The sequence below is a fragment of the Plectropomus leopardus genome, chromosome 2 (genome assembly GCF_008729295.1).
Source record: "Plectropomus leopardus isolate mb chromosome 2, YSFRI_Pleo_2.0, whole genome shotgun sequence".
Lineage (NCBI taxonomy): Eukaryota > Metazoa > Chordata > Actinopteri > Perciformes > Serranidae > Plectropomus > Plectropomus leopardus.
Genome location: NC_056464.1, coordinates 35,706,357 through 35,732,965, shown reverse-complemented (window position 1 = coordinate 35,732,965; position 26,609 = coordinate 35,706,357). Strand labels below are relative to the sequence as shown.

The 26,609-nt window shown below is 37.4% G+C and overlaps 2 protein-coding genes across 2 annotated transcripts; one reads left to right on the top strand and one right to left on the bottom strand.

Moving 5' to 3' along the window:
- Nucleotides 1-207: 207 nt before the first annotated feature.
- On the top strand, nucleotides 208-4,664 carry LOC121960398 (ADP-ribosylation factor 4-like). The gene is made up of 6 exons (XM_042510072.1): nucleotides 208-304; nucleotides 1,261-1,341; nucleotides 1,935-2,044; nucleotides 2,462-2,533; nucleotides 2,834-2,956; nucleotides 4,351-4,664. Exons 1-6 carry the CDS (start codon nucleotides 238-240, stop codon nucleotides 4,435-4,437), a joined length of 540 nt encoding a protein of 179 aa, XP_042366006.1. The 5' UTR covers nucleotides 208-237; the 3' UTR covers nucleotides 4,438-4,664.
- Nucleotides 4,665-9,128: 4,464 nt separating this feature from the next.
- Nucleotides 9,129-25,172, bottom strand: appl1 (adaptor protein, phosphotyrosine interaction, PH domain and leucine zipper containing 1). The gene is given in 25 exon segments (XM_042510080.1): nucleotides 9,129-12,340; nucleotides 13,118-13,207; nucleotides 13,329-13,379; nucleotides 13,469-13,609; nucleotides 13,707-13,743; nucleotides 14,211-14,385; nucleotides 15,534-15,589; nucleotides 15,799-15,978; nucleotides 16,175-16,266; nucleotides 17,044-17,100; nucleotides 17,196-17,238; nucleotides 17,354-17,448; nucleotides 17,450-17,543; nucleotides 18,493-18,542; nucleotides 18,544-18,655; nucleotides 18,898-18,976; nucleotides 19,142-19,292; nucleotides 19,494-19,552; nucleotides 20,171-20,212; nucleotides 21,178-21,265; nucleotides 21,400-21,471; nucleotides 22,888-22,947; nucleotides 23,081-23,137; nucleotides 23,139-23,180; nucleotides 25,005-25,172. Coding segments are annotated over 25 exon segments (2,130 nt in total). The 5' UTR covers nucleotides 25,059-25,172; the 3' UTR covers nucleotides 9,129-12,187.
- Nucleotides 25,173-26,609: the final 1,437 nt, after the last annotated feature.

Genomic DNA, 26,609 nt, shown 5'->3' with positions numbered 1-26,609 from the left:
CTTTATTTTGAAGGCTCTCGTGAGGGGACGTAGTGTTTTCCGGTGTGTTGTCATGACAGCGGTGTTGCTGCCTGCGCCTCCGCTGCCACCGTGTACGAAACTGACAGCAGCCGGGATGACACCGTGGGTAAGACACACACACACACCCCGCTGCCCTATAAAAACCGTGGACACACACTCACCGACACAAACACCGACAGAGACACCACGAGCTGTCAGAAACTTTCTACCTGAACAATGGGCGTCATCATCTCACACATCTTCTCCAGGTTCACCTCCAAGACTCCTGTCAGGATTTTGATGGGTGAGACTATTATTATTATCATCATCATTATTGTTGTTTTTGTTGTTGTTGTTGTTGTTGTAAGTGGTAGAAGTACTAATAAAAGTATAATTGCCAAGTGCTACTAAGTATTCTGATGCTTCACTGAAGAAAAAGTAAAAATACCATTGTGTAAAACTTTTTGCCAAGAAGTAAAAAATCATGCATAGATAATGTGATTTAAATAAAAGTATGCAAGTATCATCAAGAAAATGCTCTCAAAGTAATAAAAGGAAAAGTACTCAGTGCAGAAAGATAGCTGAATTTACTGCAGATGCTTGTGCTTATTTTGAACTATTAACTGATTTTTTTTTTTTTTTTTTTTTTTTTTTGCATAATTGATTAATCTGCAGATTGTTTTCTTCGTTGTTTGGTTTGTAAAAATGTAGAAAACAATTTTGTGCTCTCACATTAATGCATGAAAATTATTATTATTATTAATGATAATCTGCAAATATTTCTTCATTATTTTCTTCATTGTTTGGTTTGTAAAAATGCAGAAAATTGTAATTTTGTGCTCCCACATCAATGCATGAAAATTGTTATTATTATTATTATTATTATTATTAATATTATATAATATTAATGATACTGATGAAACAGAAGAAAAAATGCAACCAGACGGAGGATCTCACCTTTATTTTAGTTACTTCAAAAAGGGAGACCTTCTGCTTCCAATAAAAATGGTTTTAAGTTTCAAGCACGTGTTCTACAAAAAAATCCACATCTTTTTTTCATGTCTTTAAGCTTCATTGTAACTGATAATAATAATTATTGTGTTAAAAATGTACATCCTCATAGCGACAAACTGCAATACTGGTGGTACAGTGAAAATCTCATATTGTTGGAACCCTGCTAAGAGGGGATGTGGTGGAGATTTTTCACAATATGCTGACATTGTGTGTGTGTGTGTGTGTGTGTGTGTGTGTGTGCTGCAGTGGGTCTGGATGCAGCAGGTAAAACGACTCTGCTGTACAGGCTGAAGCTGGCTGAAGTCGTCACCACCATCCCAACTATCGGTCAGTGATCTATTATATCTGTTTTACATAATTCACACATTTACTGAAAATATATGATAATATATTTATTATATTATAACTTTATAACTTATAGCTTTGATTTTTTTGCAAAAAAAAACAACTAAAAAAACATGGGGAGAAGGCAATGAGCAACTTAAAAAGGCATGGTGTAAAAATTGGCAAAAAAGGGAAAAAAGTTACAAGAAAATAACCTGAAAATAAGGGAAAAAAGTTAAAAACAAAAACATAGTTAAAGGCTGATAAAAATGTTTTAAATTTATTTTTTTCTATGTTTCCTGTAACATAAATTTAAATATAAAATTGTAATGAATTATTTTAAGATTATTTTCGAATAATCCTCCCCTCTTTTTTAAAATTAATTTTTAGGCAATTTTCTTGTCACGTTTTACATATCTTGCCCAGTTGTCGTTGCCTTTTTTCCCCATGTGAGAGACATCACACCAATTTTTCTCAGGTTTGAAAGGGTCAAATAGATTGTAAAAGGTATATAATTGCAGCACAAGAAAACGAATTCAGGTTTCAAGGGGTTAACTGCTCTGTGTGTGTGTGTGTGTGTGTGTGTGTGTGTGCAGGTTTTAATGTGGAGACGGTGGAGTATAATAACATCAGTTTCACAGTTTGGGATGTTGGTGGTCAGACAATCATCAGACCTCTGTGGAGACATTACTACACCAACACGCAGGTAATACTACTGACGTCATGAGTACTACTAATACTATACCTGTACAAAAATGTTGGTTTTGGTCCCATTTTTTTACAGGTTTAATTTTAATAAATCCTAAAAAAAAATTCAAGCTCATTTTAGCTCATTTAAGAGTGGCCTTTTACTGTGACCAGCCCAGGGCACACCTGTGTAATAACGCTGTTTGATCAGCATCTTTATCTGTGCTCACTAACAAAGATTTGATCAAATTTGCAATTCCCAATTAGTGCATTAAGTCTCAGAACTTTAACTCAAACCTGTGAAAAATGGGAGCAAAAACACAAAAAATGCTGCATTTAAATTTCAGTTTAGTGTACAACTACTTTTATGACAGCAAGACACCTTGTGAAAGTGCCTTTAATTAAACAGCTGGATATATTCTGTTTTTGTCTTCAGGGTCTGATATTTGTGGTCGACAGCAACGACCCCGAGAGGATTAAAGAGGCTGCTGACGAGCTGCACAGGATGGTACAGACACACACACACACACACACACACACACACACACACACACCTGTGCTAAATGTTGTCTTCAGGTGTTGAGACATGATGAGAAATCTTAATAAGTAACTGATTAGTACAGAGAGGTGTAGCTACAGCAGCAGTTATAGTATTAACATTATTGTGACTGTTGCGGTCAAGAAAAAGATCCACTATTTAAACCAAATTACACCAGAGGAGGATATTCAAATGGTTGATATTTTAATTTCAAATCAGATAATTTATTCCAATTTATGTGTTTTTTTTGTTTGTTTTTTTCTGTTGTAGTTGGAGGAGGACGAGCTGAGAGGCGTGGCCGTATTGGTGTTTGCGAACAAACAGGATTTGCCAAGAGCCATGTCCGTCAGTGACATCACTGAGGCCCTGGGCCTATCAGGAGTCTCACAGCCGGTAAGTGTCCACGGCGGGTACTCAATCCCACAATGCAGTTTGTGCATGCGGAGATAATCATTGTGCTGAAATTGACCCGTCAGCGACGCGACGACACATAATGATGGGGACAGGGTCTGAAATCTCACTTTACTGCTCACTGCAATCAGATGTGAAAGAAGTAATAGGAGCAATACTACATGTAAAGTACTGCATTCGAAGGTCTACTTTAGTAAAATTAAGAAAACATTAGCATCCAAATGTTTTTCAAAATAATGTATATTATATCACAGGATTACACTTATTGAAGCGTGAATTTGTTCATCACTTCAGTGCAACTGGTAATGGTGGAGCTTTTAATTACTTTTCATTTTAATTACTTTATAAACAGCTGGTAACCTCTGAAAGTATCTCCAAGGATCAATAAAGAGTTTATTTGTTGATATTTTGTATTCATAATCTTTATCTGCAAAGTAACTATAATTATTAAAACAGCCTAGTGGAGTAAAATGTACAATGTTTACCTCTTAATTGTACAAGGTACAAGGTAGATTTATTGTAGTGGAGTAGAAGTATAAATTAGCAGAAATCAAATACTCAAGAAAAGTACAGATACCTCAACATTGCACTTGAGTGCAGGACTTGAGGATATACTTATTTAAATTCCACCATTGGAATAAACTGCTGAATGTTTGTTATTTAGAGAGAAGTGAATTACTAAAACTTTTCATCTCCCATATCATTATTTATCATATTGAAGTATGTGTCATGAAGACTCATAACAATTTCATACTATGGTATGGCACAAAAAAAGACTTATTAAAAAGTCATAGCATAGAATGGTATAAAAACAGGTCATTCTATGGTATGGCATAAAAGGCAATAGTGATTTAAAAAAGAAAAGGTGATAGTATAGTAAAGCAAAAAAAAAAAATTAATTATATAAGGTCATAGTATAGTATAGGCATGAAAATAAATATATGACAGTATAGCATGGCATGAAAAGTAAAAAAAGAAAAAAAAGTGATAGTATAATATGGCATTTAAAAAAAGTCCTAGTATAGTATGGCCTAAAAACTTTTAAAAAACAAACAAACAGAACCTTCCCCCAATTATTAAAAAAGTTATTTAAAAGTAATTAAGCATAAAAATTAAGATACTTGTAGTACAAAAAAAGAATTGCCTTAATATAAGTAATTAACTTGTGAAGATTCATGGTGTTATATATATGTTAAAAATTTAAACTTGATCACCAGGAGCGCTCCCTTAAATCTTGTGTTAACAGCAGGTTCAGTATAAACTTCGGCGCCCTCCTGATGCAGAGACACAGCAGCGAGTGATTATTTTCAGGACTGTCAAACTTACATTAGACTGCAGCTGAGCTCATGTCTTTGTCCCTCTGTGTGTCTCTGCAGTGGTATGTCCAGGCGTCCTGTGCCGTCAGTGGCACTGGTCTGGCCGAGGGTCTGGACTGGCTCTCAGACCAGATCCTAAAACGATGATGTTATGCCGACATGTTGCTGGGAGCTGAGCCGAACCAGAGACTCCGGGAGGAACATGAAGGATCCCTTCAACATAAACAGGGTTCCCGCAGATCCCTAAAAAAAAGTCTTAAAAGGCATGGATCTAATGAATCTAAAGATAAGGCCCTTATTGGTGTTAAAATTACTTTAATTAATGTTACAAAAGTCTTAAAATTCTCAGACATTTTCTGATGTTACATAGTAAAATGTCAAAATAACTGGTAACATCTATTTTGGTTAAATATTTTCATGAATTCATGTTTTTAAAACTCGTCATGATGGGAATTCAAGTTGCTGAACACATAATCGCCAAAACAACCCGACAAGAAATACCAAATATTTTCTCCCTTTGATAGTAAACCAAAAAGTTTATGATAATATAATATGATCATTGTCTTCCATGTAACATTTGGCATAGATAATCTAACGTTTTCACTGAACAAAAACATCATGTTTATTGTTACAATAAGAGTTTAGTCAGTTTTGGTTATTAGAAATTTGGTCGTAAATTTATGTCTGAGTGGCATTAAAAAAAAACTCTAAAAGCCTTAAATATTACTTGACTTAAGCTGCAGGAACCCTGATAAAGACACGTTACTGCTGCATCTGCCTGGAAAACTCACAGTTTATAATTTATGCCACATCCATGTCATTTTAAAGAACCATAATGACAGCATGAAAGGTCAGAAAAACCCTTAATTATATTAATTATATGTATATATAGAGGTAAGTTTGAATGTGTTATTTCAGTCTGCTGTCAGTGAACGGTGTAAAAATGTGAACATCTGTCAGCTTATAAAGCCTTCCTACATGTCCTAGTTACTTTATCATTTTACTTTTCAAGGCATGCCTTAATGTCTTTTTACTATTTCTCATATTTATGGTAAAACCAGTGTGGTGTGAACAGGTCTTTGGCTGTGGAGCCGATTGCCTCTGATGTAAGCAGTAAGTGTAGAGAGGAGTTGATGAAACAAACGTCACAATAATCAATCGATTGCAATTCATATAACACTGCAGCAGTGATGTCGAATGTTTAATCACTTTAATCAATGTGTTAGAAAGCCAATGAAGAATCACCAAAAATGTATATACATTATTTTGTATAACAAAAGTGCCCGGTGATGTTGCCATTGTTTTAGACTTCCAGGTGGATTATTTTAATGGGGAACAAGTAAAACTGCACTGATTTTATTTATGTTGTTTATCATTTATGGAACTATTATATCTCATTAATAAACATGAGCAATTAGCTTCAGTTTATCTGTCATCTGTTGTTAGTGGTTTTACATTTGAAATAAATGTATGTTTTTATTTAATAAATCAGCTGTACTTCTAGTAGTTAATTATAAAACTTGACTCGTTCCTTAAAGTATGATTTATGTGAGTTTATGTCTCGCTGATTTTGTTAGGCAAATTTGAACATACTTTGGACTGTGTCATTCTTTGTGTTGCTTTTTGGATAATTTGTGTGAAGATATTTCTGGAAAAGGTATGACCTATTCTCTTATATTTCACAGACTAGATGTATGAAAACGTATATTTTTTATTTTTCAATCAATTTTGTTCATATTTATTCAATAATAAAGTTGGTGTGGTCACCGAAATGTTTATTTTGTTTACAGACCTGTCTGTACCAACTCTTTATAGTCAATTCAAAAGAATTGATGTAAATTGCATGAATTATTATACAATAGTTAGTTCTGACCGAGCCGAGCAATTTGATTGGTCGAGAGGCATTCATTGAGTGCTACAGTACAACATCACAGGGACTTTTAACTCTTCATGTATCACTCCGTTTCCGGCTGTCCTAAACTTTTAAGTAGGCAAACATTAACGGCCAGTATTTATCTAACAGTACTGTAATGAATTAAAAATAATAAGCAAAAACAGACAAAAAAAATGAGTAAAGAGTGCTAAAGAGTGTTAAAAAATGTATTTTTTTTTCTCTGTGTTTTATGTTTTCTGTTACACGATTTTACATATAAAATTATTGTAATTATAAATATAGTTTTTGGGCCATTTTCCTGATTTTTTGCATATTTTCTAACAATCCAGCCCCTTGTTGTCACATTTTACTCATTTTGTTTGCAATTTTTGGGACATTTCTTACCAAGTTGGTCATTTACCTTTTTTTTCTAATATTTTCAAAAGAAATTAAACTAATATGCTAAATAATATCCAATTACGTGTGAGGTCTCACATGGGTTTAATATTGGGGTTAAGGCAAATTATAGCTGACAAGATGACTCCATAGACCTTTTTTCAGCTTTATTTAACAAAAAATATGTACAAAATAAGTCAGACAAACAAGAACAATTGTTTTCCAATTCTACACAGAAGATAATAAATAATAATAAATAAACATGATATCAATTCATAAACCAATAAATATAAATAAAATATTATTTAAAGAAAAAAAGGACATGGACAGTAACAAAAATAATACATTTTTACATTACGTCCGGGGTCACACCAAATAAGTTTTTGTAAATAATAATAAAAATGTGTTGCTTTTTCTGCTCTCAATGCGAGCTGACGAGAACTCGCATCAGGCACTCTGACTGTCACGACACTGTGTGACGCAGCACGTAAGGCTCCGCCCCCGGACGGAACACCTGTTTTAATGAGGGTCCACTTTTTTCGGGGCACGAGCTCAACGGTTAAAGGAAATAAAAGTGTCTGTTTGAGCTGTACACACCGTCTTCCGTCACATTTTGTTTTTTATTAGTTGTCCAGTTAGGTGAACGAGGACGCTCGGTTATATTGTTCCTCAACGAGCCGCTGTGAGGGCTTTTCTGCGGACGTGTGGAGGTTAGCCGTGCTGTTGTTTTTAGCTTAGCTGCCTCAGTTTAGCTAGCTGGCTAACGCCCGCGTGGTGCTTCAAAACCGTGCACAGCCAGTTAAATCCGGCACGAGCATGTTTGACAGACCTGACAGGGACTCAGGGACTCAGCTCACCTGTCCTCACCTGGGACAGGAGCCAGAGTCCTCAGCTGGGTGAGGCAGCTGGAGGCTGCGGAGGCTACAGCTCTGAGCCGGTAAGGACGCTTCTTACTCGCCTCCACAATAAGAGAGACACACAATACACAACAGGCTGCAGTTGCGGAGTTATTTGTGTCTGTGCAAAAATACAATTAGAATATATATATATATATATATATATATATATATATATATATATATATATATATATATATATATATATATAATTATCTGTTGTGGCTTACAACTAATAAATAGGGGTCAACGAATTATCGCCCGGCCGATTATCAGGTCGATATTTGGCATTTTGCCTATTATTTTCATGCATATCATATTAATCAAGGCCAATACAATTAATTAATGAAAAATTGTGCGTATTACACTCAGCCAACACCAGGGAAGGCAGTACATGCAAAGAAAATGTCAGCATGGGTGGGGCTTTTACTTTGTAAAACTTCAGGAAGCTATTTTTATTCATATATTTTTTTTAATTTATAAAAGAAAAAGTTGCTGGGAACTTGCTGTACATGATTTTGAATGTTTCAACATTTGCTAAAGGCATTTAAACAAAGATTTTTGGAGTTTGTTGTATTCAAAATTTTAAATTTCTACAGAAATATTTTCATTTTTATTGAAATGGAAATTGGTTCCAAATATTTGTTATGTGCCTCATAAACTACTAATAATCAGTACTGGTATTAGCCCTGAAAAACCAATATCGGTCGCCCCCTACTAATAAATGAAGCTGTTGAACTGTTGTATTTAAGAAATATCACACTCAAGGTCGTGCTGTTGGACTGAATATCATCATGGCTGTAATTATCTTTGTTGTGCCAACAACTGAATCACGGCCGTGAAGATATACAGCACAGTACTCCCTCTCCTGTTTTATTGCTCAAATATATTAAGTTACAACCTCAGGAGAAACTGTGCTTTCAGAAAATATTTACACTCTTCTTTTGGGTAAAAGTTTCTGTGTTGCAGCCTTTTGCCAAAATCATTTCATATTTTCCTCCATCAGTGCACTCAGAGCACCATGAAGACATAAAAAAAAGATTTTAAATATCACCTTGGCTTAAGTACTCAGACCATTTGCTATGACAAACTGTAAAATTATTTAAAAAGCTGATAACATTAGGTTTTTAAAATGACAGCTAATAAAATGATTAAAAACAAACTATGCAAACATATTCTCGGTCATTTACAGCTTGAAAAACAATACAATACACACTGAAAGACTCTTCTAGGATATTTAAAAATATGATTCTTTACCCTATAAAGAGAAAATTGCTTTACCTGCTATCCCCGAATGAGATCCCAGTTAATTGTATCTACTGTTGTTATGTTTTTTATTCTTACTCTAACCTTAAAGCAATATTATTATGCCTACTGTAATATGTGAAATATGACCAGGCTGATTGTTGTTGAGATTTCTCTGTAGTTTCTATGTACTGTATGTTTTTGTTTTTTGAAAACTACTATTACACTCACTGTCATTTACAAGTGCTTTAACATTGTCAATTTGTGTGTAAAAAATCAATCAACAATGGTAATTATTTTTTTTAATGCAAACCTCAAAAATGTGAATTAATATTTTAACACCTTTTGAATTCTATATAATCTATCTATAAAATTTCTCCTGGAGGTTCGTTTGATCTGCCAAACATCAGCAGACTGACTCAGGCGGGTGGAGTTAGTGCTTTTATTTATCAATGAAAAGCCTTTTTTTAATTATTCATGACACTGAAACAATTATCACTGAAACATATTTACAGTTCAACATCATCGACCCCCGTCTGTTTTCCTGCGTCAGTAAAGTGCAGCTCGTTCTTCACCTGGTTTCGGCAAGAAAACAACCTCCCAAAAAAAACATAAAAAATGAAATCACCTTCAGTAACGGATGATTTAGGGATTTCAGAAACGTCTTCACCATGTTGTTGTCCCTATAGAAGCCTGTGACCTCTGACCTTTAATATCCCTACACGTCATGTTTATAGATGCTGGAACTGAAGCTTATTGTTGTTTTTTTTAACAGATAATCAGCGTGGCTCACTCTGGATAAAACAAAAAAAAATTAATGAATAAAACCTGTGAGAAACAGAAAAGGCCTCAAACAAATGACACAGAAACATTTTGTATTAAAGCGCTGATAAATATTGCGACATCAGGAGAAACATAGCTGATTATTTGGCAGACAGTTTGTGTTAATATGTTTTCTGTATGAATAAAACACGCCAGCTTAGCAGAGAAGACAATAGTCGAGCCAGAACCTTTTTCTTTCAGTTTTCAAAAAGTATCGACGAGTCAACAAATATGTTTGATCAGATTTGTGCTTGTGTTTAACTTTTCCAAACGTCAGACCTGCGTTTCAGTCTTATCAAAGCGAGGAAGGAGAGCGAAGCATCTTTGGCTCTTTTGTGGGCTTCAGTATAAACAGTATATGATTCTCATTAACGAGCGCTATTTTCATGCAGGTATTCATTTTGTTAGAGGCTGAAGTTGCTGTCATCTAATTCTGGAATAAATATCTTCTTAGGAAAAGGATTCAAAATTTTCATTTCTTTAGTTTCACACCTTTAAGACCTTCTCATGGCAGCTCTGGTGGCTCCGGTCCTGACAACATGCTAATGCACACCGCATACAAACGACATGACATCTATCAGATGCTCAACAAAGCAGGGTTAATGATACTTTATGTTTCTCTACAATTACCTCAACAAATACAGAAATACAAAAAAAGGTGAATTATGAAACAAAGTTAATATTGGCACTGAAAGTCTTTATATGGAGGATGGGGTCAAAATATTTCGACTGTGGCTGAAGTAGAGCTGACAGAATTTGTCGTGCTATGATTAAAGGGAAAAGAGGTGCTGAAATTTTAGTGATCATCATTTTAAAATATTGTGTTTTTGCATATTACTGCAAATATCTATATATCAGTGTTTCCAAGTCATTACAGACTGAGTGGGGGATGATTTCATGATTTCCAGGTCAAAACTGTATCATTTTCTTTGTTGAAAGTGTTGGCAAAGATCTAAAAGAAAGAGAAGAAAGAGGTTCTTTTATCCAAAATTTGAACCACTTTTTAACCAAAGACTTCTTGAAAATATTTTGACCTGCAAATTAACAAGCCCGTGCTGACCAGATGACGTCATGGACCTCTGAATACGTTTCTATTCACCTTCCATGCAGTCGCCGCCTACAGTTCATTTTAAATCAGTGTGGACGTACGGCTGCTTTACTCCTCAATGATAACATCAATTTTCATCACAGTTAAAGTGGCTATGATGTTCACTGCAATGTAAGGCTGCAAATGACAAATATCGATTAATCTAATGATCATTTTTCGATTAACTGTTCTTTACAACATCTGAAAACAGTCAGAAAATACCCAGAAAATAATTCTCACCTGTGAGAAGCTGGAACCATTACATCAGTGGCATTTCTGCTTAGAAATTACTTACTTGATTAATTTATTATTTAAATAGTTGCATTAATTTTCTGTTGATCAACTAATTGATTAATCTACTAATTGCTGAAGCTCTACTGTGATGGAAATTCGGCATGTTTTAAGGCTTCACAAGTGGATTTTCATTCGGTCACGACAAATGAGTGAAAACCAGCAACTGAAAGATTATTAGGGTTGGGCGATTGGACAAACATCGGCTATCGGCAATAAACTGAATATATTGCCAGTTTTTTGGGGCTATTTTTGTCATGTTATTTTGCTAATTTAACGGTTTGCCTCTGAAAAGCAAGTCGGAGCCGCCGCTGCTCAGTGGGGAAAAACAGCACGTGGAGACGATAAATGTTATCATCGAACTCTCTGAATTGAGGGTTTAATTTTGACCAAAGCAGAGTTGGTGATTGTTGGAACGTTCGAAAAACTTTTTCGTGTCTTTTTGTGTTTAAGGATGAGTTAACAAGGCAATTAATTTGGCTTTTCTTAGTTTGGTGAAAGAGAGAAACTTGAATTCAAACGGCTCTATTTTTCTGTGTAATAATGAAAGTAGGTGTGAGATGCGCACACACACCTACACAAATATATCAGCAATTGTCGATGGGTTTGGGTCTGATGGGGTTCAGAAGAAAAATCGCCCAACCCTAAAGATTTTTTTATTTTTAATCAAAAACACTGTAGGATGTTTTAAAAAGTGGTCAGCTAATGAACACATCACAACAGGAAGGACTCTTCAAAATAAGACTCTTTGCTCCCTTTTTCTATTTGTTTTTCTCGCTCTTTAACCAACAACACTGAGGCGTCCAATGAATCTTTCCAAATCTGACTTTATCTTCAGATCCTGGTTCATTATTCCGTACGTTGTTTTGCTTTAAATCCTCTGTCGTTGCTGTTAAGTTTTTCTATGAAATAAACATAATAAACAGAAACTTACAGGTTAGATCTATATTTGCATCCTTTTCTGGAGAGTGGAGCCGGTCGGTAAAAAAAGCAGCGTTTTTAACACACAGAAAAAAAAAAACACACAAGTCTGTGACAAGACTTTGCCTCTCATTCTCCCCTCCCCCTCGTTATAGTGAGGGTGCGTTCAGTTTATCCTCCGTTCTCAGAATGACAGGCTCCAACGGAAACTTCAGAGTCCAGCGAGAGAGGGAGCGCATGTTTTCCTGTCTCATGCAGCCCGGGCAGGCGGGTGGAGTTCCCCTTCTCTGATTCCTGAGCTGTAGCTTTGACAGTACCAGCTGGGACTCGCCTGGGTAGTGAAACATGCGTCCTCGGTTGTCTTTGTTAGGCTTCAGACTCGCCCCTTTTCTTCCCCTCCTCTCCAGCGTCGCTGTCCTCTGATTGGCTGTTGCTAAGCACCAGGAATTGTCCGTCAGCGGCAGGCGGGTTAGCAGGGCGACTCGAGGCGGCGATCAAACGGCTCTGCTCCTCCAGATCCTGGAGTTAAAATGAAGACAAAGAAGTTTAATGTTAAGGATCCCAACATTTAGTTCTTTAAAAAAAAAAAAGGGACAAGGGATGTGCAATAAAATCGCCACGTTATCGTTAAAATGAAATATCGGCATACATGCTGATTGCTTCAAATATCACAAACCGACATTTTTATTTATTCATTTTCTTGACAAAGTGAGCATATAGAAAACATCAAAACTAAGTCGAAGTATTTTTCATATTTTGCACAATGAAGTCCCTACATTAAAAAGCATTGTATTTCATGTCGCCATCTGCTGGTGGGCCGTGACTTTAAAAGCATGCATAATATTATGTTAATTCCACTGCAGAAGAGACATGATGATCACTACAATTAGGTGGAAAAATAGCTGAAATATTAATTTTTGTATCAGTTATTGGCCAAATAAGTTGTTATATATTGGCATATCGGCTATGGCAAAAAATCCAATATCATGCATCTCTAAAAAGGACATATGACTTTGTGCTGTGTGTGTAGCGAGATAATGGTGTCAGTTTTTATTATTTGTAGGATGAACTTTTTTAAAAGCCTGTGAGTGCAGAATGAGTGAGCAAAGATTTGAGACAGTTTTACCTAATTGTTTTATAGAAAGAGAAAAGACAAGGATTTTGAAGTAAAATTACTCAGCATATTTGGCAAATAACAAGTGATAAATGATCAATTAAAACTGGGATAAGGTGAAACCTGGATAAATACATTTTTCACTGGGTCTTTGAAGTGTGGGGTTTAAGGTTAAAGGTCACCTTCTCAATCTGTCTCTGCTTGCTGAGTTCTTCCTGCTGTTTCTCTTTGGCCTTGTCGTGCTCCTTCCTCTTCTCCACCGCCTTACGGTCCTGCACAACAATAAGACAACATGTCAATAAGACAACAAAAATAATTCACCTCGACAACAACAACAAAACTTAAGTGAGCTTGCGTTCGTTTCAGAGTGATGAGGTTTGAGATCAGTCTCACCATCTCAGAGTGGAAGGCTATCTGCTTGGCCAGACCGATGCTGTCGCAGATCTGAAACACACGAAGAAGACACAAAAGGTCAGACAGACGGGCAAACAGAGTGCTGGACAGTGACACTAACAGACGGACAGACGGACGACCTTCTCTCCATCGTTGTTAGACTCGAAGATGTAGCAGACGGCTCGGCTTTCGCCCCGCCCGCCCGGCGTCTGCAAAACGAACCCAAACAGCCTCTTGTTGTCCTGATGGGACGAACACTGAATGACACTGGAGAGAGGGAACTACAAAAGAGACAGAAGGAGGACACAGAGACGATAAGTCATCAGAAATGTGTCTGAGACTCAAACTATCTGAGCAGAGAAACGCAGATCATCTCACCCTGAGTCGAGTGACCTGTGTCTGAGGATCAATGAGCCTGAAACAAAAAACATCAGCAAAAAAATGGTTTTTACTGCACAGAAAAAAATTCTCTTCAAAATAAAAATCTGAGACACACTGGTTATTAATATCCTCTTTCTATCTGTGTTATGTTGATTTTTGCCCTATACTACTGGCAACATTTGCAAAAGCAAAAATAATATTTATAGGGAAAAATCTCCCCAGTCAGAAGTATTTTTTATGTTTTACTTTTACACTTTAAATCATTTTTGATGGCAATTTATACACATCTAGTGATGCTTTTTTTTTAAAATTAAATTATTATTTTTTGAAATTGCTGCACATATGCCTCAAGTATTTAGTTTCCTCTTGTTGACAAAATCAGCAGATTGGCATCAGATTGGTTTGGAAACAGAGACGTCTTTTGCCACCACACATTTTCCACCAAAATATCAACAACTTGCTCCGCGCTGCTGGTTCTGAATAAGTATATGTGGTTCATACTTGAGGCAGTCGCAGGTGACCAGCAGGTGTGACTCGGTCATCCTGAAGATGTTGTGGATGGCTCGGGCTGCCAGGATTTGCCTCATGGTCTCAGAGATGACGTCTGCTGACTCAGCAGTCCTCACCTCCATGGAGCCCAGGAAGCGAACTATGAAGAGCTGGTGGAGGATCGAGTCTGTACAACAGACACGGGGAGGAAATTTAAAAAACCTAAAAACAAATACATCCTTAATCCACAATGTGGGAGACACGCAGGGTGTTTTTATTGAAACAATGAGCTGCTTTGTTATCTGAGGGTATGGAGTTAACCAAAAATTTACAAAACAAAAAAACAACAACCAGGAAATCCTCAACCATAAAGTGTTTAAAAAATATTTTTGGTGTTTTGAAGTAGGGGTCAAGCTATATTGTTTTTTTAGGGCCAATACCGTGACTTATTAGTAGTTATTGAGACCGATAACCGATATTTGGAACTGATATGCTTTTACAATAAAAATGAAAATATTTCTGTCAATACTTAGAAGTTGGTATATAACAAAACTTTGCCTTTAGCAAATGTTTAATCAAAACTGAAACTTCCAACATCGAATACAAGTTCCCTGCAACTTTTTTAAAATAAAGTTCAGTGAAAAATTAAAATAAAGAAATGAAAAAATAAAGAAAGCTCTCTGAGGTTTTATAACATAAAAGTTCCTCCCATGCTGACACTTTCTTTGCATGTACTGCATTGAAATAAAATGCAGACACAGATAACTGGCCAAATTGGCCGATAATCGGCGAGGTTGGTAATCTTCCAACCCCTCGTTTGAAAACACTTCAGATAAAACACAACTCTCACATTTGTAAAGTTTGTCCAAAGATACTACCTTTAAATTTTGGACTGCCTACAACAGGTCATGCAACACTGTGGGAACATTGACTAAAATGAAGTTTTAATCATTAAATTCTTCTTCTTTGGTGGCCAAAAATATAATAGACTGATTCCAAACCTTTGAACAGTAATATATGTTTGTGATGGTCAAATGTTTGCAATGCTGCCTCCTGTGGCTGGTTTAGGAAATAACACCAACTACAACCTCCAACTGTAATTACAGTGGATGTTTTCTGCTGTCTGTAGCACTGGAGCCAGTCAAGGTTTGGTACGAGAGGATTAGGCAAAGACGGCACCACACTCAAATACTTACTTAGACATTTTCATTAAGACAAAATAGTGACAAAATTGGAACAACCTTCTGCAACAGAAATCACAATTAAAGCTAGTTTTAGTATTGAATAATCTGAAATACTGATAACAAGACGGAAAAAGGAGCAGAAAGAGTTTACCTTCACTTCCATCGTCTGATGTGCTGTCTCCTGACTCTCCGAATGGATTACTCCTTCTGTGGACCAACACACACACACACACACACACACACACACACACACACACACACACACACACACACACACACACACACACTTGAGCACCAACCAGCAGCTACCACACTAACACCTGACAGAGAATTAAATAATCATAATAAATATTCATTTAAAATAATTTGGGTGGACTGACACACACACACACACACACACACGTGCGCGCGCCTACCTGCCGGACTGTGCTGCCGTCTTGCTCTGTGCTGAATTCTCCTCACTGACGGGGGAAATGATGTCAAACTGGATGGGTGTTTCCGGGGCAACCAGCGCGTCCAATGAGAGCACAGAGAGGGCAGGCGACGGCTCGGAGCCCACAGAGCTGATGCTGCTCGCTCGGCCCGTACGCCCTTTACTGGAATGGAGAGAGAGAGACTGATGGTCTTACTGGTGGAGTTTTTCCACAGAAATCTGATTGGCCAACGGTGTCCGTCTTTACTATATCTGGCACCTGACTGGTTATGAGGTTGACAGTCAATTATCTGCTTGTCATGTGGAGTAAAAACACTAGTGGTCTTTTAACATTTTGAATGACAAACACACACACACACCTGCTGGGTCTCATGCTCTCGTGTCTCTGCTGAAAGGACGGCGATGGCGTCACGGCTTCAAGAGCTGATTGGTTCACTCTGGCTGCCAGTTCCTGCCAATAGGAAAGGATTTTTTTAACACATGAAGTTAAATGGCTTTTCAGTAACATTTCTCACAGGCCTTTTTTGTACAGTGTCTAAATATTTTTATTTTCAGTGTACAGTGTTTCCCACACACTGACTTATTTGTTGCAGCCCTCAACAATATCAATGCCATGTATTGACTATTTAATATTTATAATGGGTAAAATCTTATTTCATGTTAGAGCTGCACACAGCCTATTGATTCACTTCCCCCCTCCTTGGCCTGCTCTCCTTCTGTTTATCCTGATGAGACAGGAATTATCATGTTATTGAGTTTTTCCGATTTGTGCCCTTTTAATGTTGTACCGTTATGTGTACGTGTAAGTTTTCTGGCCAAAAGTATGCGGACACCAGAACATTCCAGCCATATGAGACTTTAGTCGTAACTTCTCTCATTGCTTGTCATCTTTCAACTGTCATCTGCTGCTTGCAGCTGCATTTTAGCAATATACATACAAACTTTGCCCTCAGTTTAATAGTCTCTAATGCACTAATCAGACCTGTTAGCTGGTCACGTTATTATAGTTTATAGTTATGATGACTTGTGGTTCTGCAGTTATGGTGATGTCGGGCCATAAGATTTTTCTGTGAGTGGCCGACTGTTTGATTTTAAGTTAGTGAACAAATCAAAAGTGACTAGGTGGTCAGAAACCAAGTAAAGCAAAAAATAAAGATAGAAACCAAAAGCAGCACTGTGATCTGAGAGCAGGTAAATGCAGGTTAGAGATGTGAAATAGGACACAGACCTCGGCGTTCTCACTCAGGTAGATCCGTTTGGAGATGTTGTTGATGGTAGAGATCCACTGCAGGAGGAAGCAGCAGAGAAGACGGCGTGAGGAGACAATAGAGCGGCTGACAGTCGACACAGAACAGGTCACGTGAAAGAGAAACATCTTACCTCCTCGCAGTCCTTCCTGCTCTCAGACTGCAGCGTCACCACTCTGGCAGAACACAAAACGAAAGAAAAGTTTTAAAAAGTGGCATATCATAAATGTGAAAACTTAAAAAAGAGAGAGTTATGTTGTTTCATGAAATAAAAAGCATGAGCCCTCTCACTTCTTGCCATCGAAGGAAGTGACCTGGAAACAGAAGCGGCGGTCATCGCAGTCCACCGCCATGACGGAGCAGTTGTCGAGGTCTGTGACCAGCCCCGCCCGCCACCTCGCCCCGGCCCTGCTGCATCAGATTACCGCCCTGCGTGAAGAAGTACTGACGCTCCCAGGAAGACGACACCAGCCCCGTCTTACTGAGGGACACACAGAAGAGCTACTTTAACTCCTCAGAGGACAACACAAAAAACAAGTTAAGTTTAAAGATCGTAATTCTCAATTTATTTTCAACTTTAACGTTTCACGCCTATACTGGCACAACAGTAGTACTGCATTCATTAAAGGAGAATTATACATTTTTACATCTTGGGTTTGATTTTCAGTTTTTCAGTTCTGCCCTCTCGATTAGTTATAACACCTCTGCACACGCCAAGTTAATATCTGAGATCTGGAACATGAAAATTACTAAAAAAGAAACACAAGCAGTCAGACCATGAGTTTATTCTGATTATTGAAACAGTTTATCTTTAAATCAAACTGAAAGCGAGTGCACTTGAAATGCTTTTTTAATTATTCAGAATACAGGATGTGGTTGTGTGCACACGGCTTCAGACAAGATAAGACGGGTCAGAGTCAAAGCACAAAGAGAGTCAACTGTGATGTTTACAGCGGATATTTGGGGTAAAGATTTTACCATTTTCTTTTCTCAATAAGGTTGATAAAACCCTGTCCTATTGTCCGACTGCTTGTATTTCTTGACCCATCCGACATTGTTTTAATGTCACTTTGTTCACAGTTGTTGTTATTGCTAATAAACTGATCAACAAAACAAAGAAAATAAGATTCAAGTTGTCATAAATTGGATTTATCCTTCAAATATGTTTCGTGTTGGATTTGAATTTTTGGCATCCACCAGTGGAGGCATAAAATGTTTTTTACGGACTGTTTAATTTCTTTATGACCATCAAATTATATCAATGATTGATCAGATTACGATTCTATACACACGCGCTTTAATGTGAATGAAGTCATACTCTGTGATTTTGTGTCTCAAATAAATTGATTGAATCGACTGATTCACAAATTAACAGTAATAAATGTGTGTGTGTGTGTGTGTGTGTGTGTGTGTGTGTGTGTGTGTCTTACTTGCGGATGTACAGGTAACCCTGTTTCCTGGTCAGGTTGCGACAGACAGGTGAGTGGGCGGGGGTCAGGGTCACAAGGTGCATACAGAGGGTCACATGATCTCTCCATCTCCTGGATGGTTTGTTGCATCTGTCCGACCTCCTCCTCCATCTCCCGACGCACACTTTACACACACACACACACACACACACACACACACACACACAGAGAATTTGAATTGTCCCCTCACAGTTGTGATATTGCTATTATGTTTCCATCCATTTGCTGTTCCAACAAAACCACAAGACCTTTTAAAACTAAGTTAAAGTAGATGAAACAGTATTTGGGACCTTGAATGTAAACAAACAAAAGAATTAAGAAATAATGCACTCGTGGGAGGGCAGGACTCTGCGATAGTGCTCTTACTTTTGGACACTGGTTCCTATGGTTCCCAGGAAGTCCTCCCACTGCTGGGTGAGATTTTCTGATCCCAGCTTAAAGAAAACTGATCTGTGTGGAGCAAAATAAACACATAAACAAAACACATAAACAAAAAAGAGCAAAACTCAGCAGCAGGTTTAGGAAAGCTTCTGACTACTTCACAGTGGTCTAACGTTATTATATATATATATATATATATATATATATATATATATATATACACACACACATACCTGGGCCTGCATGTAGCCCAGCAGCGGCTCCAGCAGAGCCGTCTTCTTCTTGTACTGCAGAGTGTTGAGCGAGCAGAAGTAGTGCATCATGGTCTGGTGCTGTTTCTTGCGGGAGGTGTAGACATCCTCCACAGCCTCCGCCCGCAACTGCAACACACCAGACGTTACTCTGATTCCAGTATCAAAGTAATATCACATACTGGGATAACATCCTACACTTTGTGGCTGATATAAAGGGACGTTTTAAGACACTCTGCCAGGAAATTATATAGACGTTATGGACTCTTGAATAAAGAATTAACATTTTAGTATTGGAGCACTGAGTGATAAACCTGATGTGTTTCTCACCTTGTCATTGTCCCTCTTTTTGGACAGGCGGCTGTATCTGTTAATGGCTACATCATGATCTGCAGACAGAAACAGGAAGGTAAGACTTTTTGATGCTAAGAAATATTTGATCTTTTCTGTTTGCCAACATTAACACGTTAGAAAAGAACATAAAGCAGTAAGTCAAATCAAGACAGAGATAATCTGCCAGTAACCTTTTAAAACAGGGTGTAATTTTCCTTTAAGCATAGCTAAACGTGCATGTGGAGCCAGAGGAGTCATGCTGCACATTTTGTTCCTCTAGATTAGGGGTTAATTTTCACTTTGATGCATCAAACTGTGACCAAGTGTGTCGGAGCAGCTGTATATTCTTCACTTATCTTCTGTCAGATTAAGACCAATTGTGCTCCACACACACACAAATAAATACAGATAAATATGTGTTCAAGAACAACATCAAATGGTTAATTGTTTTAAGTAATTAGGAAATAAAAGTAAAAACATTTGTATGTTTCGGCTTCTCCAATGTGATTATTTGCAGCTTTTTTTTTTCTTAGATTATTATAAACAGTTGACACATTATAGGCAAGTGACCAATCCTTAGCCTCTGTAGTTATAGACATTTATTATTCTCAAAGGAAAATTATAAATTGATTAGGAATAATAATTATAGTATTGAGTAGCAACACTAAACTTACCATCACTGGATATTTGGAAGACTTCTTTCAGAGTGAGGATCTCTGCAGAAAAAACAGAAAGAACTTTAAAAATATGATGCAAGGAATATTTTTGCTGTTAGAATAAATGTATTTTTTGTCTGGCTCAGATTTCCCAGTTTAGGTCCTTTAGTAACACTGAGGAGAAATCTTATATTTAGACACCAGAGTGCTTCCAGTTCTGTGGGAACAGTCAATTTGTGGAAGACTTTTTCTGTTTCTGCATAACATTGGCCCCGTGCACAAAGTTAGGTACTTAAAGGAAACAGGTTTTGCCGGTCTGGTGTTTAAGAACTTGAGTGGTCATTTAACACCTTTGAGGTGAACTGAAAAATTAACTGTGCGCCAGTGATGTGTGTGCTTTCTGAACACTGAAACCATCGTCAGTTTTTCTTTTTAGTTTTGGTGTTGTTGTATTTGATATCAAAATAGACGTATGGCAGGTCACTACACAATTAGGCCCACTCTCCTCCATCCACTCAGGCCCACCCTACACAACCAACCTCCACCCAGTGATGTGAGTTATTAAAGAAAAAATTAAAAATAGAAAATAGAATAATAATAATAATAATAATAAATAATAATAATAATAATAATAATAATAATAATAATAATAAAACAGTCATTTTGATAAGAGGAAAAATAAACACTTAAAAAAGTATGAGAAAAGCAGAAAAAAACAGTTTTTAAAGATTTACATGATTTGATTGACATTTTAACAATAAATAAGTTGTGCCATATTACATCACAATTTGCACTGGAGATCTAAATATTAGTGTACATGGCCATAAAGAACAAATACATAATAACACACATTATGAACCAATAGTACCAATAGGTCACCCTTCTTGCCATGACATCTAGATGTGGGTGCCATATTTTAAAAAAATCCAGACTCTAATCTGACGAATCTGTCAGAACCAGTTTTTGGTTCTTTGAGCCTGAGGTGTGGAGGGTCAGGTGATTAAAGCGCTGCATGTGTTTCCTACCCTTCAGATCTCTCTCTTTAAACTGAGTGATGGGAAACATCATGGCATCTGCAAGCTGGGTGGACAAGACGGCGTGACAGGAACTCAACTGCAAACAGAGCGAGAGGAAGTTGTGTTATCACATCAGGTAAAATCTGCCTGTGTGGCACATCCTGGAAAAGATGAAAGACAACGATAAAGCAGCAGCAGACAGAGCTCTGGTGTGTTTGTATTCTCTCTCACCTCATCGATGACTTTTGCAAACTGCTGCAAGGTGGAGCTCATCACCTCATCATCGCCTCCCAGAGGAAAACGCTGCAGACGACAGCATCAACACAGAGAAATGTATCATCCGTCGTCCTCTAATCGGAAGGTCAGTGGCTAAATCCCTGGCTTCTCCAGGCAACATGTCAAAGTATCCCTGCCTACACTGAATACTGAACCCCAAATTGCTCCCGATGCTGCGTCACTGTAGTGTTGAGTGCGTGCGTGTATGGTTACCGAGTAGCAGGTACAGTAGCCTTGGCCACCAGTGTGTGAATGTGAGACTGGAAAAGCACAATACAACTGCAGTCCATTTACCATATATTACATAGACTGATGACAGTGAGGAGAAATGTGTTGCTTTAGCAGCAAATAGGATTCAGTTTCACAGCAGAGGAAATAGAGAGCTGGTCCCTCCCCTTTAATGTCCCTCATGGGACATCTATCAGAAAAAATATGTATGGTAGTCAAGAGCAAGGGACAAATACATGTCATTGACAAAAAAACATACTTTTTTTTTTTCCGAGATAAGGTCCCATAATGGGGAGGGAATTCACCTCTCAGTATGTAAATGTTGGTCATTAGGGATGTTAATAATAAAACATTGAACTGTTAACTGTCAATAAGAATTTTGGCAGTTAAACAAGTTTGTATATCCCCGGCATAGCGACCAGTGTTTGTTGCTTTTGTTTTAGGGTTGGTAGATGGTATCTATTATGATATATATATATATATATATATATATATATATATATACAGAACATATGATAGATAACAAAGACAAACTTTGAACCAGCAATTATTTGTTTTTATTTTATGCCAGTAATGTCTTGTAAAATGCATCATATCATGATTTGCATCTGATGTAATTGTAATTTATAAATAGTTACATAGGATGCAGATTATGAACGATGTATTTTACGAGACATTATTGGCGTAAAATAAAACAAATATTTGCTGGTCTTAAGTTTTTCTTTGTTATATATAACACATGTCTGAGCCAGTAAGGAAGATTTAGAAAGCAACAGTGAGGTCAAAGAGGATGAAACGGGCAGCTCTGATTGTAAAGAAAGCGAGCGACAGGAAGGATAGAGGTAGAAACCTCAGTGGTGTTAACATCAGTGAAGCCCGCAGCTTCAGCGCCTGCTGCCAGAGAGACAGACCAAGTGCTACTGTTATACTTTATAGCATGTAATGTTATATACAACAATCTGTGCCCAGTGTTTTAAAGCAGTCTGTTAAATTTTGTTGTGCATTTGAAAAGATAAATATCCTCACTATGAAAGATGTTAAAATTCGCCTGCAGTGTTGCAAGAAAAGGGGCTCACTCAGGCTTAGCTGCGAGGGGGGCGTCACATGTTTGCATTACTGTGCTGATTACAAGGCTGATGTCTCTAGTTGTAGCGTGGAAGGACTCGTATTATGGAGGCTGGTGGCTAGTTTCATGAGGTTGATGACTTGGCCTACCTGTTTGTCGTACTCTTTCAGCAGTCTGGAGGTCAGGTGTGTTGCAGCACTGAGCTCATTCTGAGAGAAAAAATAGGACAGACACAGCTGGAGACACACTTATTCACATCCTGTATGCTCTCTATTCGAAGCCAGTGGCACTACACCTGTGAATGGTGTGTGTGTGTGTGTGTGTGTGTGTGTGTGTGTGTACCTGTGCATCATAAATCCTCTGCATGGCCTGATAGAGCTGTGTGCAGTAGTTGGACATGGGCCGCAGTGTCCTCCTCAAACACTCCCAGCAGAGAGCGAGTCTACATCCAACACACACAACAGGACGTGAAAATGAAGTCGGTGTTAATCATGTGACCGATCATACAACCACAGCAGGTAATGGGCTCATGTTTCCCTGCCAAAAAAACAGACCCACACCTATCTATGTAAATCCACATCTGTTACCTGTCAACACAGTACAATACTGTTGGCACGGTGCGTCTGGCCGTGCGTTTTGCATTTATTTTGCCAGCAAGCAAGAAGTCACACTGTCAGAAGTAACATAAAAAGACATTAGTTTATTACTGAGAGCTAAAATCTTATTCACGAACAGAAATCATCAAAGTCACCTCCTAATTTTTTTTTTTATCTTTCCTCCTCTTCTCAAATTACTCAGTTTATTAATAGAGAAAAAGGATCAAGCTTTTGGAAAATTCTGCATTTTTTCCCTCTGAAGCCTCTGACTTAATATATGTTTTCATCTGTATGCTTGTACCCCTCTTTATCTTTTTTTTTTTAAGTGCATTTTATCTTTTTTTTCATAAAAAATGTGGTAATACATGGTAATTTTGCCCCCCCCCCCCCCCCCCCCCCCCCCCCCCCTCTAAAAAAATAAATAAATAAAACAGCACAGAACATCATTGATTGGGGGGCGGGGGAGCAACAATAACCAACAACAGAAATAAAATAAAATGTTATATGCACTGTGAGTATAGTAGGTAGCTAGGGGTTGACTGATATTGATTTTTAGGGCCAATACTTGTACCTTTATTAGAACTTAACAAGACCAACAACCAGTATTTGGAACCAGTTTGCATTTGCAATAAAAATAACAAACTCCAACACAAAACTTTATTAAAATGCCTTTAACAAATGATGAAACAAAACTGAAATGTTCCACTTCATATATAGCTAGTTACCTACAACTTTTTAAAATAAAGTTGAGTGAAAATTTTAATAAAAAATGAATGAGTAAAAAGGTTCCTCCGGTGCTGACACTTTCTTTGCATGTATTGCAGACTGCCTTCCCTGGTCTTGGCTGAGAGTAATACGCACTTTTTCATGAATTAATTTTATCAGCAATCATTAAAATAAAATGCTGATACAGATAATCAACAAAATGCCAAATATTGGCCCAATAATCTGTCGACGCCCAGTATGTACAGTATGTACAGTGTAATTTGTTATCTGTTAAAATAGTGCAAATTGATAAATACTAAATTTCTATACATGGACTGGATGATAATGTACAGTATGCACATGATGTATACATGTATATGTACTGCAATATTTATATTGACAGTGGTAGGTGTTATGTACATACTAATAAGTGATGCATTTAATCTGTTAGATCATAATCTGTAATGGGAGTAGTGGATGTTTTGGTAAATCAGGGTTATTGACAGTTTGTGACGGCCTGTGCAAAGAAACTGACGTTTATCAATAACATAAAGCAGCAGGAGGACACTCTGCTGTTTGGCCAAAAGATTAACAGATACCAGTGGAAGCAGCGAGCCAAGAGGCTAAGGAAGTAGCCGGCTAACTAGTCATTTAACGAGTTTTTTGTCTGAGTAACCAGCGTTGTCTGTTGTTGACATTTTGACCTCCGGTCTTGACGGAGCTCCCCATCAGCTGATCGGTGCAGCCGCCACAGTCTGACGCCGATCCGCAGCTGGCAGGTCCCGTTACTGCGGTCTGACTGACAGCTTTGATTAGCTGGGCCGTTAGCGGTTAGCTGCTGCCTGAACTTGGCATCTCTCGGCTGGTTGTTGGCAAACACTGAGCCTACAAAGACAGTTAGCCTAGCCACAGAAACCGCTAACGTTAGCATGCTAGCTGAAGGCTCCAGGGAAGAGGACTGTTACCTGCGGACTGTCCTCCAGCGTCTCCTCTATCGGCAGCTTCTCTATCCCGGGCATGGCTGCGGCTGGCGCGGTGCTGATCGGTGCGAAACGACGGTCAAAACTCACAACAAATCAGTCCAGACAACTCCCACTCAAGATTTCTTTGCTACACGAATTCACAACACCCCAAACAGCTCCTCCCGGCTCCGCAGGTCCCGCCCTCCACGTGGGCTCTGATTGGTCAGAAAAGAATTCCACGAATTCGATTGGCTGTATTGTTTAAAGGGGAAACGGCGCCATGTTGGCTCTAACAAGGATCGCCCATGCTATGGAATAAGCACAACTAGAGCCATAATGGCGGCTCCTCTATAATACAGTATTTTGCGCAAGAAAAACACTCTACATTGATAATTTTTGGTATTTTGTGGGATATAGACTATTATACACGTTCAGCATTTAAAAAAATAGATTGTAAGGACATCTGTGATTTTTTTGTATTGTATTTTTTTGGACATTTTCAACATCTATTATCACTAATAGAGTTCTATTGGGGTAAAATGTGCAAGCTGACAGTGTTTTTTTTTTTTTTTTCAAATATAATAGCATGTATAATTAATTAATGGTATGTATATTTTGATAATTTGGTATTTTGTGGCGCAATTTTCTTAGGCCATAAGAACAGCTGGTCTATGTAGCCTACAGTAATTTGCATGAGAAAGGTGTTATATACAGCTTGTATATATATTTATACATTTGGTAATTTGTTTATGATACATATTCAGTGTTGTACAGATAGATTTTACAAGGTAGATTTTGTTAGTTATTTGTAAAATCTAGTTAAAAAATTTGTAGTTGAAGGATAAATTGATTAAATCACCAAGGGCCAGTAAGGACCTCAGTGATCATTGTTTAATATTTATTGTTTCTTTTGGGGGTCATTTTCAACATCCATTAACACCACTGCAATAGATTTCCATGGGCAAAAAAGAACATAACAGATATAGGGTTTTACAATATAGTAGTGTGTATATTTATTGATATTTTGGTATTTTTGTGGCACCATTGTCATAGAGCCGTAATGCCGACTGGTATTCTGTAGTTTGCATGAGAAAAGTGCTATTTATAGCCATTATATTTATTGACATTAAGGACTTTTTTTTTTTTCCCTTTTTCAATAAAAAGATGTTAATTTATAATCATTAACAGAAGATATGTCTTGGCATGTGCTGACTATGTGACTGCTGTGTTTCATTTTAATACTGATTTTTTGATATGTTTATTTCTTTTCAGTAGTGATAATTGGGTGGAAGATGTGTATATATATTGATACTCATATTGATATATTGATTTTGTTTTGCATCGTGTTGTATTGTTTAACTCTTGGTATAACCTATTTTATTCTTCTCTTTTGGTGAGGTCCCTAGAAAACCCAATGTGGGTTTTTAACTCACATGCACATGTAAACTGTTTTATATCCTTTTTGTTTGTTTTTTTCTTGATATCTAAAGTATCTGCACAAATAAATAAACTAAAGTAATACAAACAATTTACTTTTCCTTGTATTTGGCAGGGCACATGGTACCTGCTAATGGAGCAGAGAGAGGAGTGTTGGTGGAGCTGAGTCTG